The sequence below is a fragment of the Anopheles aquasalis genome, chromosome 2 (assembly GCF_943734665.1).
Source record: "Anopheles aquasalis chromosome 2, idAnoAquaMG_Q_19, whole genome shotgun sequence".
In the NCBI taxonomy this organism is placed as follows: Eukaryota; Metazoa; Arthropoda; class Insecta; order Diptera; family Culicidae; genus Anopheles; species Anopheles aquasalis.
This window is the reverse complement of record NC_064877.1, coordinates 18,410,001-18,422,500: the sequence shown is the minus strand read 5'-3', so window position 1 is coordinate 18,422,500 and position 12,500 is coordinate 18,410,001. Positions and strand designations below refer to the sequence as shown.

Sequence of the window (12,500 nt, the reverse complement as noted above, 5' to 3'; positions counted from 1 at the left end):
CAGCTACGTTCCGAGCTTCAGCTTTGAATCGTCTGACCTGGACGACGATCGGGAGGAGCGAGAGACGGATTACCTGCTGAAGGGCGCAAAGCTACGCATCGGGAATGCACCGCACCACTCCGATGCATCGATCTACGTTGGTTCTTCGTCTGCTGGCAGATACAACGGTAGCCCGGAGCTCTTTGCTTAATACAATTAGTGCATGCACGCGTGCCCCTTTTGTGAACCGTGCTAGTTGTGAACGTGTTCAGTGAGCTTGATGTTCGTGGATTGCTAGATGGTCTCAGATTTAGGTGTTGGATTTAGTGTAATAGCAAAGCAATACGGATGAAGGTACGCATCACGATGGCAGTAGCATGAATCCCTGGATCCGTGGTAGGATCGCATTGTAATTATGTGATATATCATTCGCCATATATACATTATAAACGAGAATAGGAGATGTATTGTGCATTTTGCGCTCCGTCACTCATATACATTTACCCATGTACACAGTGGTCACAATAAATGCTAACTTCAACTAAACATTGCACTATTTAACGAATCGGAAGTACCTTGTACCTCCACTCTATTTGGTCTCGGGTGGCATCATCGCACCGTCCTCAGGGTGCGTCTGGTGCGTGCTACTACCGTTGCTCTTCGTTCGCGTCTAGCAACCGCAGGGTAAGATCGTACATTCCGAAAAAGACGAATCCGCCGAGCGTGATCCACAGGACGCGCGGAATGAAACCAGCAAACACCCCGTGGATTCCTCGCTCACGGTAGATACCGCGCAGTATACTGGCCATTCCACCCATCCGGCCGCTCTCCATACGATCGGCCAGCATGATGCGTGTTTTTGCCACATCGAGCGGAGTCGTCAAACCGGCAGCAATCGCACCGGACACGGCGCCACAAATCGCTACCGTTACCGGACTCAGTGCGGTACCGGTAACCGTAGGCCAGTGTTGCTTGAAGTACTCCCACAGCGGGAACTGTATGAGCGAGAAGGGCACATCACGCATCACGGTCGTACCGAAACCACGGTACAAACCCTTACGGAGACCCTCTTTCCGGAGCGCTCCGTAAAGGATTTCGAAGGACGATGTGTTGCCCTTGAGCAGTAGCGCCTGTCGGCGTTGTTTTGCTATCTCGATCGGTACGCGAATGAGGCAAGCGACAACTTCGGCTGCCGCGGCCGATGCCATGTGGATGTAGGGCTGTTGGTCGGGCGAAGTGGCATATTGGCGTAGGTGTACCTTCAAGCTTTCGTAGGTGCAGAAAAACAGAGCCGAGGTAGGTGCGCTACCGGCAGCCGTGGTCGCGAGTCCTCTGTACACACCCCGGAATCCACCCGAAGCAAGGAATCCTCGTTCACTCTGGAGTCGCGTTTTTATCGTATCGATCGGAAACAAGGCAACGTCTACCACTAGCCCTGCGACACCTCCGGCCTAATCGAGAAAGACAGAGAGAGAGTGAGTAAAGAAGAATTTAACACTTTTGTCACCATAAACCGGATGAGCATACTTACCGTTAGTGCAGTCCAGTATAGCCGTGGCCCAGCCAACGGCGTAATCATGGTGGCCTCTTCCAGCTCCATTTTTGGAAGGATTTATTCACTGATCGCCACCGACCAGCCCCGTGTCCTTGCGATTCAACGGATTTCACCGAGAAAGTCCTTGCAGTCCTTCTGCTAAAACGGCATGCTGAGTTCGAATGAAAACAAACGAAACGTCAAAGACGGCAGCGCACAAGTGACAACGCGAATACCCCCAGCGGCGCGCTTTTTATGGAAGCCTTTGGCGCGTTTCCCACCGGCTCGCCGGATTGCGTGCACCCTCGGAACACGTGAATTCAATCAATTCGAATTTATTCCATTTTTCCCACTCTATCGGTCCGGGAATATCGAGATTAAAACAAGCAATATGTAATGTAGAACTTTTGTATAATTTTATTCGTTTTTCATCTCCAAAATATGTTAAATTTTAATACGTTTTGTATCAAATAAATGTTCGCGATTTCTATGCCGGCAGTGATCCCTTCCAGATGCTTACCTCCTTATCGGTGCAATACAATAAATTATTCTTCTAACTTAACCACTATCACAGTAGAAACCATCCGCCCGGCTGCCGATTCTCCGGGTCGGTGTGTGCTGCACACGATGCTGTGCATAATTCACGTGATTTGCTTTACAGTTTGCTGTACCCCGGACGTGATCGCCCCTGGAACACCTTGCGAATCGTGCCCAGCATTCGCTTCCGGACACTGGTAGCCTTTTTGCGGGATACTGTTGCCAACTCACTGTACTCACCGGTCGGCCGGTTTGTAGTCACGCCGACACTTGTTGCCTTGAGAGTTTTTCTGAGCAGCGAAATCGAGGCACGACGCTTCAGGTGGGGTGATCGGCGGGGTGTTAACGGTGCGGTACAGTCCATCTCCAGGCTGAAGCTGTCGTCGAACTGGTCCATACAGGATTGGTCGAGCAGGCAGGCGGTCTGGTGTACGGTTCGACCGATGCTGATGCGGGACACGATCGAGTTTCGTCGATCGTTATTATGCAGTGACCGAAGCAGTTGTCTGGCCGCCTGAGGGACAGCGTCCCCTCCAACACCGCTGGAGTGATGCTTCATCGGCTGCTTCTTGCACGGTTTCACCGGAATACGCAGTGGCGACGAACGTTGGAAGCTCGTTGATTTCGACATCTTTCTCAGGTTCTGCTCTGTTATCAGTTGGCGGTAAATAAGGATCGTATAGAACACGTGGCTTGATGAACGTGGCTTGTAGAGACCGGAGCAACTGCAAACAAGGACCGTTGATCGATGACTGATGCTTCCAAGTTACTTTCAGACCAGTTTTAAAGTCCTGGATCAGGTATTGGCGCAGGAGACCGTCCCGAAGCTTGGTCGCTGGCGATCATATGAGACAGCATGCTCGTACGAACAGTAAGTAAAACAAATAGAGCGAGAAAAAGTTTTCTTTTTGTTTTGACTTCGATTCTTTACCTCCAGTAGGTGAGATACCTGTCTCGCCGTAGAGAATGAGGTAGCTTGGTAGTACCCGCTCACGCCAAACATCATACTTCCAACAGGATTAAACGTGCACCGGGTTAAGAACATTAGCTGCATCAGGAAAGCAAAACTGAAATTAATGTTTCACCTTCATTCACCTATTTGTCGTGTAGTAGAAGGACACGAGAACCACCTGGGAACTGGCGACCACCTCTGCTACCCATTCTGCTTGTTTATTTTGATTCCCTCGTTCCACTAGTTCTATCAGTATCGTTAGGCAAGATCATGATTCATGTTTTAGGCCTGTTATTTGTTTTAATTGTATCATCTTTCGCTAGGTAGCTGGCAGATGCACGAGTTTAACGAGCGTAAATTAATAACTCAGAGGAAAAGAATAAATCTGATTTGCAGAATGGCGAATCAAAAATAGTCAAATAAGATAGACTCGATGCAAGAAACCTCAACCAGGCTCAACAAACGATCGAATAGGTTTATTTCAAATGCTTGAATCGTCTAGATCTACTTGATACTATAAAGACATATTAATGGGGCTCAATTTATATTCTTCTCACCTCACAAAACGTTGGCAGAAGCAGTGAAAAGGCTCCTCCCCAAATGGATCGATGACGGTTTTGAAAAATTTATGGCCGCAATAAAGCAAAAAACACGAAAACATTTTAACTAAACACCTGATCCGACCCGCCTCTCTACCCTCAATCGACCCACTGGCCCTTCGTGGTACCTTTATGAAGGGGCCCGGCGGAATTCCTCGACCTGAAAACGTGTGAGTACTTGTCTTGTCAGTAAGAATCCCGATCTGCATTGATAAGTGTACGCTGTGCGCGATCATGCCGGCTCATTCGTGCAGCCACAGCACCATGTATTGTCCCGATGAAATAGATTCTCAACGATTTGTTGTTTTGCCCGACATAGTGCACCGCCCGTAGCTCGTTCGACAGGCTCCGGAGGTAATTTGCCGTCTCGCCGCACCCGCTAGTGACCTGACCGTGACGGACCGTTCCGCAAACCACCACAAACAGCCCTCAGGCTACTGCTACTGGCTGGTACTGGCGCGGGCTAACGATAGGCGGACGATCTGGTTAAATCACGGGAATTTCCCATCATTTGGTGCACCGCTGCAGACGGAACCGATCCGTTCCATGTACCAACGAACGCATCGATTCGGCCCCCGAGAAACCGAGCTATCGATGGATCGATGGTCTTTGCTAGTTTATGATAATTGCAGTTCTCGCCTCAAGTGTTGGAAACGTTGGGTTAATTTTCATACAAAACCGGTAACAAGTGTGTCCATGACGGTAAGGTAAATCCCTGCAAATAGTTGAATATTGAATGCGAAAGACAATTTTGTTTTTAACATAATGCTGTAGCTTGTCAATTCAGTGTGATAAGTCCATTTGTAACGCCGTTTTATTTTCACGTTCTGAGAGTATTACAATTCAATCGCGAAGTATTTCTCAATTCCTATTCTGAACATTTAGATCATCAGATTCAGACTAAATGTCGTATGACACTCTTTTTGCTTTCAGCTGACTGCTTATCTTACACATAGTGAGATTATGAAGAAAATATCATGACATTCGTTAGTCTGTGCTCTCTGCGTTATCTGTGTGCGTCTCGCTCGCTAGTTGCTCATGGTTGGACTACGTCCAACTGCTTTTCATTTAACTCTCCTGACAAAAAAAGGAATCTGCAAGTTTTTAACACTTTATAAGCCTTCGAAAACCCTTATATGGTTTGACAAAGGTCAATAATACCTGAAGGCATTTCATGAAACAGTAAACTTAAGATTGAGATCAAATTTAAAAAAACAAATACCAAATGAAAACCCTTGCTTATTTAGCATAGACGCTCTTATATGAGCAGATGGCATGCTTTACAAACTATAGCAGATGGAGTGCATCGCTTCTATCTTCTCGCACTTCTGGTGCTTGTTTTTCTGTTCTTTCTAATTCATCACTGGTTTGTTTAACTGGTTTATAGTGTATAGTAAAGTGGCAAACCAATGGAGTTACCACCAAACCACGAAAAAACATTTCCGTGTCCATTTCAGCAGTAATCATATAATAAACGTTTCAATTAAGCAATAATCAATTAAATATAAAAAGGATATTTGCAAATATAAAAAAAGGAAAAAATTGCAATAAAGGTAAAAAAGGAAACAATCGAAGGGCTTTGAAAATGCTTCCACATGGCACATCAGGGCAAACACATTGTGGTTCATGTTTGACGTGAAAACAAAATTTTTTTCGGAACTGACCGCCGTTTAGTATGCTGCATGTTGCATGTGTTGCTGGTACAAGTCTTGCTGCCGCTGTATATCTTGTAGTTGACGAAGGCTCATGTTACTGACCACACTTCTTATCCTTAGCACATCCTGCTCCTGCTTTAGACGACGGATTTCGATTGCGTTGTCTATTCCCGTTTGCGGTACGGACCGGCAATCTTGCCTCAGCAGTGACTGTCCAGCTCGTGGCTGTTCAATCAACTGTTGCGGCCAATGCATCTTCTGGTTGCGCGACGTCTCAGCGCCTACCTCTGGTGTACCACAAAACTGTCCCTGCTGGGTTGAGGTGGTCTCTACATTGCAGTTGATCGCTGGAACTCCGTGGGCTGTGCGCTGATGATTCTTCATCTTGTCCGGACGGGAAAACGTTTTATCGCACAGCGAGCACGGGAACACTTTCCGTTGGGTGCCTTCGTGATAGAGGAAGGCGTGTCGCTGGAAGCTGTACTTATTTTTAAACGTCTTGTATTCTCCCTTCTTCAAACACTCATTACACTGGATCTGCCCGTTGGATTGCTTCGCTGCGTATCGAAACAGATCTAGACCTCGAACGGACATCTCCGTTAGTGCTTCAGCAGGATCATCCTCTGATGAGTATGGCTTTCGGCGGGTACGACGTTGAACAGCGCAAGAGACCACGCCACTGTCATTTTGCTGCTCATCGTTACCATGATGCTGATCGAGGGGAGATGTGCTGTGATCCACAGTTGGATGCAACAGGCCGCTGCACGCCGGTATTTCATATTCAAGCGGAAGCAACTCGATCGTTTCTTCACCATCGTCGCTAGGTAATCCACTCAAAGGTATTTCATGCTTGATGAGCTCTTTTCCGTTATCCAGTACCACACGCTCATCGTAGAAGCCTCGTCCACGATCGATAATCGTTAACTCTTGCAAGCGGTTACCCTCTTGTAACTCCCTTAGCAGCGCAAAGCAACGCGGATACAATTCTTCTTCCTTTCCAGCACTGTTCGGTGATAGGTCCGCGTCCTGGGGCTCAATGTTTGATGCGACTGACTCGGCGATCAGATCCATACTCTCGTCTTCCTCGTCGATTTCATCGTCAGTGGCAACGATCGAAACGATAGTTCCTTCAAGGATCTTTGGCAGCATCAGAGCATCTGTAGAAGGCAGCAAAAGTACATTAGTTAGCAAATAGGATAATTCATTATGCAATGCAACAGTATTTGGAAGAAATGCACTCAAAACTCAAACCATTAACAACCCTGCAAACGTTGCCAGCACAAGGTGCAGAAACAAGGAACAAGGAAAAAGTAAGTCCAACGCATCGCCAGAGTAATTTTGAAACAATTTTCATTTTATTTATTGTGTTCAATTCCAATATTCACAGTTAGTGCACCTCTATCGTCTTTAAATATAAATGACCGTTGTTCCCGCTGTGCGCCGTTTTTGGTTCGCACTAGGATCACCGGAATTAGAAATACATGTTGTTTACATTAGCAAAAAGATAGTTAAAATCATATTTCTAACGTATTTGCGGCATACTATCGTCTCTAATTGCGCAAGTACTAACAACTCTCTTTTGCTTTTGCAACCGTAAGCAAGGTAGAGCACTTCTGGCCCTACAGACCACGCACTTTTCAATGAACTCAGTTCGGAAGCAGTAAATGTAGCAATAAAAATGGTGGAGAGAAACAACGGCAATAGTGAAAAAAAAAAACAATTGAAAACATATACATCGAAGAATAGGTTTAATAAGTCTGTGCGTACAATTGTGTTATTTATTTAGTTTCTTTTGGTGATTCTTTTCTTTGTGTATTTATCCTACTATACTCGCTAGTTAATAATTCATTTTCGACTGCTCCTCATCAGTATTAACAAATGTGGGGGCTCTTCCCTAGTTAGTGCTTTGATTTATCCTGTTTCATGTCTTGTAATTCATAGACACACTTCACACTTTGTTGTTTGCAACACGTACGCTTTCTTTCCCTTAGCAATGGCTATATCAGCCATCAGTATCCTGCAGGCCAGGAACGGAGTTGAATAGGTGGTTGTTGGCGTCCAACCAATTGTACAAAGACCAATTGTAACGAGCTATAATGAATAAATGCTTTTCGTTTGCAGGCAATGCTGGATCACGGCAATCTTTCGATGAACGATCATTCTCTCATCTTCTCTCTGTTTCATAAACGCATTTCCTTTACTACACAATCGAGAACCCATCACGGCCCGGAATAAAATTGCACCCTTGGCGCAGTTACAGTCGCCGTGGCGGTGTTTTTCTGTTTCCCTTTGCCACCTCAACCGGAATACTACTTATACCATTAAAATTGCACTAGCTATCGGGGTTCGTGTTTGTGTCAGTGAGTGAGTGAGTGCGTTTAAGCATTGTCGATTGTGCACATCGATGCCCTACAAAGCCATCGACGGAAATGTTCTAGTGATAGAGAGAAAGAGTGTCAATTGTGACACTCTTCTATTGTTTCTATACGGTGCCATACGCTAGATGTGGTTTATATTACAAAAACAAGTCTCTAAACATATGATGGTGCACGAAAGTAAATGAAACTGTTACTCGAACAAACTAGAATAGGTTGCAAATTGCATGGTGAGACGGCAACAGACACTCTTGTCTTTCAGTTGAAGGAAACAGACAATCAATAAAATACACTAGCAGGATAGCTGAAAACGCTTCGTGAGACAGTTTATGCAACTGTTGCACTACGGCAACGAAACATTTGTGTTGCACTTATGAACCGCCAGAATTCGCCTCAATTGGTCGTTGCATCGTTCCCGGTTGAATTGAATAAACACATAAAACCAACAATCTGTGAGACTAACTGTGCGCGCACTTTGGGCGATAGTTCATAGATGAACTAGAGCAAGAACATACATAAAAATACACAAACAAACAAAGAAAAACCTTTTGCTTCTGGTAATGCTGCTCGATACAGGAGATTAAGGATTAGAGGTATGTGTGTATGTGTCAGTGTATCGTTTCCATTTTGTATAAATACTATTCATTCTAATTTACAATGCTAAACATTGTCCCAATTAGGCTGGCCTAACTCTCTCGCTCTCTCGTTAGTTGCATCTTATAATTCCACCTTACGTGCTATTGGTTTTCCCAGTTTCTGGAACAAAACAGACCTTACAATAGGAATAGATGGTAATAATAAAATTTAATAGTAAAAGTGTCTTCCTTTCTTTCTTCGCGCTGTATTTGCGGCTTACTTTCATTCTTGGATTGACCATTTCCAATTTTAGTCCTGCTTCAGTCCCAAACAGTTACGATCTGCGTATGTGCTGCCTGTGTGAGTAGCCGATCATTCGCAGATAGATTGGTGGATCTGTAGCGACAAGAATTACAAAAACACACGTACCATATGGTGTTTTGCTTACTTTCTAGCCGAACCTTATCGACTATCCATCTCCTTATGACAGTAAAAACCTACACCTAAACCAACCAGGCGTGCTGGAGTGCGCGCTCTTTGATTCTATCTTATCAGACTTGTTTCTGTCGTTTTACCGCTAAAAAACCATTAAAAAGTGTATTCTCATCTAGGCATATACATATGTTTTGGGATTTATTCTCTTTTCGTTTCAACGCAATTTTGATTCGTTTGCTCACAAACCTGCGAATGCATGTCCCTCGTATAGCTTAACTAAGACCAGTAAAATCTAGATTATAAGACGAGAGTGGGGAAGGGATGGGAATACAAGGGATCTAAGCTTCGTGACACTAAGGTGGGGTGAGATCTTCTGCTAGACACGGAAATACTATCAATCCACGTTTTCATGTGCCATTGTAATTATATATCTTTGCATACTTCTATACATACAGTGTGTAGTGCAGTTCGTTTTTGGTAACTAATAAACAGCATCGCATTGGAGCCTCGAATTTAAAATAAAATTAAAAATAATAAGACCCACAAGAACAGATAAATGCTCTGAATGCGCTACTTAAAACGCAAAGTGGGACGGCGATGATGAGGAAGAAACAGACAGAACAAAAAGAAGATCGCTTGCAACAACACAAACAAAAGAAAGAGAAATAATAACAGAAAGGGAATCGACGTTATAAATAATTAACAAATAAAGACACAAAGGAAAACAGACAGAAATGATTAAAATGAAGGAATATTAAACTGTACTACTGCAACACACAGAGAATGAATTACCCTTACACCACTAATTAAATATTTCTTATGTCGATTCTTTTTCTTGTTTGCAAAAAAAAGTTAACAAACTAAAATCCAATCGAAAAACAAAACAAAAAGTATTCGTTTGGTTTAACGGCACACAGCATCGGCTATCAAAGGCTTACCAACCCAGCAGCGTGTGCCCATCCCATGTGGGTATGAGCGACTGCGCCGGTTGTCTGACCTGTTGCTCCTAGCTTGGGTGTGTTTACTCTTTTGCGGAGGAAGACTTGTGTGACTTATGGTTGTGTGTCTTGCGAGTTTGGTTGTCGCGCGGACGAACAAGGATATCATGTACAAAATATAACGAAACTAAAATAAGGTTACGTTTAATTACCGCTAGAAATGCCTATAAGTATTGTTTTGTGTCGTTTCATCGGTGCGCTCGGCACAATCTTCATCAACTATTTACAGTGCCATTCGATGAGCGCAGATTAAATTGCAATTCATAAATGAATCCTGCAGCTCGTCGCTACAATCCACCATTAACCATCTACCTTGCTCCTTCTGCTGCACACACAACGAAAATGATCGCAAAATTCTTAGCATTTATACATTTATAATCGATTTAGCTCTTTTTCATATTCTTGCTTTTTCGAAAAGTCTTGGACTGACCAACACAAACTAAACCACAAAAAAGACACAAATTAAAATAATGTTTTTTTGACGATCATGCCTCGTGCGAACTCCGTACACGCCGGTCGATTTCATCTGATCTTGCGCAAAGGTAATTGTACCTTCAAAGAAACAAGAAGTCTTGGTAGGTTTGTGAGGTGGCATAAGCACTCACCGAAAATACCCTTTTGAAGGAATGATTATTTTCTCACAAGGCACCAGGCTAGATGGTGAGATTTTTGTTGTGTTTTGTGTTGTAAGAGTTTTGCCAGCAGAAGCGATGCTTATGTTGCAACACAATTGATAATGTTAGTAATCGTGAGTCCAGTGGTAATGTACAATGTGCTCATGTTGTGGCTCATGTAGCTCTTTACATTCTCTAAATAACGGATAGCCTCTTTTGGTCGATCGTATCATTGTGCTGTATCTCCAGCGCGCGCTCTCTCTATCTCTCTTTCATTCCCTACACAAAGGTAGTTTGTGTGTTTGTAGTATGAGATTTGCATTGGAATTCGGGATGAATCGGGTGTTATTTTTGGGGGATGGTACGGTCTAAAAGCTGCCTACCCCGCCGCCTCTACTCTACTGGCTGACAGTAGCCGTTGCCTGTTGTTTTGCTGTGATACCCGAAGAGGAACTGGACGAGACGGAACCGGTGGGCGAGTTAGCGCCCGACGAGGGTTTGTCGGGGAATTCCTTCTTGATGGTGATTGCTCCGGGCGACCCTGCCGCAGTTGCTGTCAGTTGATCACTGGCTGCTGCCGCAGCAGCACCACCACTCGACGAGATCGCTCCAGGCAGTGACGGAAATACGATTCGTATGCTTGAACCACCACCAGTGGCTCCCGATTTCGGCTGCAAACCGACCGCATTCGCAACCGCAATGAAACCTGTTGCTGCCGTCGAATTAGTACCACCATTGGCTGCCTCCTTACCGCTGCCGCTTCCCATTAAGCTAAAGCTTGAATTGGATTCTTCACCCCGGGAGAGGCCACTAGCCGGTGAGGTACCACCGGCACTAGTCGTGTGCTGAGCGTACTCCTGCTTGTGAATGATCTTAACGTGCGCCGTCATGTTGTCCTTACGCGTGAACTCCTTCAAGCAGTAAGGGCACGGGTAAACCTTCACGTTGCGCTTATGCGAGGTGACGTAGTGCCGGCAGAAGTTGCTGATGTGCGTATACACACGCAGGCACACCTTGCACCGGTATACATGGTCGCCCTCCTTGCTACAGAAATCGCGCACGCTGCCCTCGGTGTCGTCGATTACGGCGTACTTATGCGGCCGGGAACCATCACCACCTCCAGCGCCACCACCATTACCACCACTGCCGCTCTTGACCGAGGGTGAGTTCGAGTTGGAGCGAGGACTTGACGATCGCAGCACGCTATTCGCGAACATATCTTCGAACGATCCGATACCCGATAGGACATTGGAAATTTGCATTCCAGCCGCACTAGTCGCATCGCCAGCCCCGCCAGCCGTTGCTGCGGCGGAATTCGATGAGGTTGAGATAAGGCTTTCGTTCAGATTGTTGTTCAAATTGTTGAGGATCGTTTGCGTAGTTGTCATACCGTTCGGTTTCTTTGGTGCCAACAATCGCTGCCGTTTGTGTAGCCGCGGCATGGATTTGGTGTTTCCGCTGAGGAAACCGGCGGTAGCACCGGGGGTCAGTGGGGCCAGTTTCGGTATTTGGAGCGCAGTCGTCGGGACAACGGAAATTTGGGGCATGCGGGTCGGCGTACCCGCGGCCGATTCACCCGACGAGCCACCCACCTTCAGACCACCTGCCTTTCCGGGTAGCGGTTGGAGATAGCTACCGCTGTTGGTCGTCGTCGAATCGATAGCGCCACTATCGGTGCGCGGATCAAATTTAAACTCCACCGGTTCATCAAACTCATCTAGCAGTAGCTGCGGTTCCATTAAACTCGAGTTCAGCTCCCGCTCCTCGTACGAATCCTCACCGGCATCCTCCTCTTCATCTTCTGCTTCCTCATCGCCAGATGCGCTGCCCTCCATTGTGAGGTAGTTTTCCTCCTCTGCGAATGAATCTTTCGAGTCTAAAAGAAGAACGGTATATAAAAACATCAATTAGTACATTAACATTCACAAAAACAAAACCACAGATACACGAGTAAGTCCAGTTCTGACGTTATTCTTCTTATTTTAAGACACAGTGAATCAATGAAAGGACAAACACAAAACATAAGGATAACCAGTGCAGAGGCGGAATCAGCGGGATAACATGACCAGCGACAAGAGGTAAATGAAATAAGAAGTACAAATGAGGATGTAAGGAGGAATAAACAGGACAAAGGGACACGTACAAATATACAAGTATAATACAAAGCGATATACACAAATATCCTACTCCCCAACCGCTTCAGCTGTCTTCTCTCTAGCGTAAATGATTCAATTTCGAGTTAGTTT

The 12,500-nt window shown here is 45.3% G+C and overlaps 3 protein-coding genes across 4 annotated transcripts in view; 1 reads left to right on the top strand and 2 right to left on the bottom strand.

Moving 5' to 3' along the window:
* LOC126570160 (uncharacterized) overlaps positions 1–313 on the top strand; it is a 1,929-nt gene extending 1,616 nt beyond the window's left edge. Inside the window, exon 3 of the mRNA XM_050227708.1 lies at positions 1–313. This exon is cut by the window's left edge and continues 44 nt beyond it. Coding sequence (XP_050083665.1) covers positions 1–190 — 190 coding nt within the window. The 3' untranslated portion in view covers positions 191–313.
* Positions 314–626: 313 nt separating this feature from the next.
* On the bottom strand, positions 627–1,690 carry LOC126570159 (S-adenosylmethionine mitochondrial carrier protein homolog). Its single transcript, XM_050227707.1, has 2 exons — positions 1,511–1,690; positions 627–1,430 (listed from the first exon to the last, which is right to left on the bottom strand). The coding sequence occupies exons 1-2, from the start codon at positions 1,577–1,579 to the stop codon at positions 627–629; spliced, it is 873 nt and encodes a 290-aa protein (XP_050083664.1). The 5' UTR covers positions 1,580–1,690.
* Positions 1,691–4,412: 2,722 nt separating this feature from the next.
* LOC126579911 (protein tramtrack, beta isoform) overlaps positions 4,413–12,500 on the bottom strand; it is a 21,383-nt gene continuing 13,295 nt past the window's right edge. The window contains exon 4 of one of the 2 annotated variants that reach the window (XM_050243649.1): positions 4,413–6,413. In XM_050243649.1, coding sequence (XP_050099606.1) covers positions 5,272–6,413 — 1,142 coding nt within the window. In that variant the 3' untranslated portion in view covers positions 4,413–5,271. Of the gene's footprint in view, positions 6,414–6,589; positions 12,131–12,500 lie in introns of those variants that run through there. The other variant, XM_050243640.1, reaches the window with a different exon arrangement.

What these genes read in the sequence shown, in the direction of transcription:
- LOC126570159 (XM_050227707.1), bottom strand. Translation starts at nt 1,579, where the DNA reads ATGGAGCTGGAAGAGGCCACCATGATTACGCCGTTGGCTGGGCCACGG. An exon ending in TATACTGGACTGCACTAACG is followed by an intron (nt 1,431 to 1,510) that starts GTAAGTATGCTC and finishes TTTCTCGATTAG; the next exon opens with GCCGGAGGTGTCGCAGGGCT.